Source organism: Olea europaea, unplaced genomic scaffold, assembly GCF_002742605.1.
Source record: "Olea europaea var. sylvestris unplaced genomic scaffold, O_europaea_v1 scaffold1731, whole genome shotgun sequence".
NCBI classification, from domain to species: domain Eukaryota; kingdom Viridiplantae; phylum Streptophyta; class Magnoliopsida; order Lamiales; family Oleaceae; genus Olea; species Olea europaea.
Genome location: NW_019235016.1, coordinates 143,839 through 145,381, shown reverse-complemented (window position 1 = coordinate 145,381; position 1,543 = coordinate 143,839). Strand labels below are relative to the sequence as shown.

Here is a 1,543-nt window from a genome sequence, read left to right as displayed (position 1 = left end):
TTTTTATTGATTACACGTTCACTGGTTTTTTGAATTATATATTTTCATTTTATTTCATCAACTACATTGTCATTTTAGTGGATGCTGATAAGTTTGATTTGTTGGAAAACTTGCAGATTTTGTTGTTTAATTGCATGTCCGTGAGGGACCCTCAGTTGCTTCTTCCACGTCTGATGAATGCATGTGCCAGTCATGGTAAATATTAACTATGGTGAATTATTAGTCTATTTCACAGAGGGGGAACCAAACAATGGTAAAAGATGCACCAATTCATACGACCTACTCGTAATTTGATTGGATATCTAGTTTTGAAGCACGTTGTTCAGATTATAATTGTTGATACTCTTTAGCCTCGTGACATTAATTTTGGTAATGCAGGAGTCCACTTTAAGAAGGCCCTATTTGTTCCAAACACATCAGTGTATTACAAGGTAGGGACTGGGGCCTCACCTCCAGCCAGTTCTGAAGTAGATGTGTCGTGGCAGTTGACTCTTCAAAGGCTATGGGAAGGCCTCGTTCATGGGGAAAAAGGTAGTTCACCTACATGAAAGATGATATAACTTCCATTAGTGTGCACTCTTCTTCTTTAAAGGAAATCTGCAAATATGCTTCCAATATTTATTCAGTTTTACACCCTTCCCAGAGATGACTTGTCCAATCCTGACTTGTTAGGTCCCGCTCTTGCAACTTAGAAGATGGGATTTCCATGCATTTTGTTGGAGATTCGATGAAAGTAGAAATCATATTGAAAGTGTAACCCTATTTCTCCACTAATTTTGGCATTGCTAACCATCAGCTCCACTTTTTCATATTTGAGTTATTCCATCTGAAAGGAAAACATACTATTGAAAATAAACACCTTTTGAATGCCCCATTAGTTGAGCAAGTCACATGTAAGAGAGACATCCACACATTACTGCAATGAAATCTGAGCAAGATGCCTGAGCTTTGCATTCTGATTCATTCAATATGTGGCACATATCATCTCTGGCTTGATAAGTTTTGTATCATTGACTGGTACAATTTGTTCTGAAACCTTCTTGTTCCTAAAATACGTTCTCCCATATTTGTGTCATGGTCTAAAGTCATTTCAACCATTTTATTGAACTTGTGGTTAATGGTAAGACTATTTCTTCCTGGTTTCAGCATTTCAAAGGGGAAGACAACATGTGCTAGTTTAAGAACTTTACAGGAGAAATGAAAGTGATTGACTGATTGCGTTTCCTTCCTTTGACTGATGCCATTCTATTTCATATTCCACAAAAGCCTAATGCCATTGCGAAATTTACAGGTACAGATGCAAAGAATGCTGACTTAACGTGTGAAGCAGGACCTGATGACACCCAAAAAGGGGTTCAGAGTTGTGAAAACAGTACGGTGTTTCCTTCACTGCCATTAGCTATTAATTGGCTCAGGGACAACATCCGAAAAAATCAATCTGTTCGTTACCAGGTGATTGTGAATTCTGTTGCAAATATTATCCAGAATGCGAAGATAAACTATATCTTGTTTGAAACCAGCATCCATATCATCTTAACAAAAC

General features: G+C 37.6%; 1 protein-coding gene across 1 annotated transcript in view; it reads right to left on the bottom strand.

The window, feature by feature from the left end:
* The window catches only part of LOC111377847 (peroxisomal nicotinamide adenine dinucleotide carrier), a 14,747-nt gene extending 14,553 nt beyond the window's left edge, over positions 1-194 (bottom strand). Inside the window, exon 1 of the mRNA XM_023000979.1 lies at positions 150-194. Within this exon, the coding sequence (XP_022856747.1) occupies positions 150-194 (45 nt within the window). The remainder of the gene's footprint in view (positions 1-149) is intronic.
* Between the last annotated feature and the right edge of the window lie 1,349 nt (positions 195-1,543).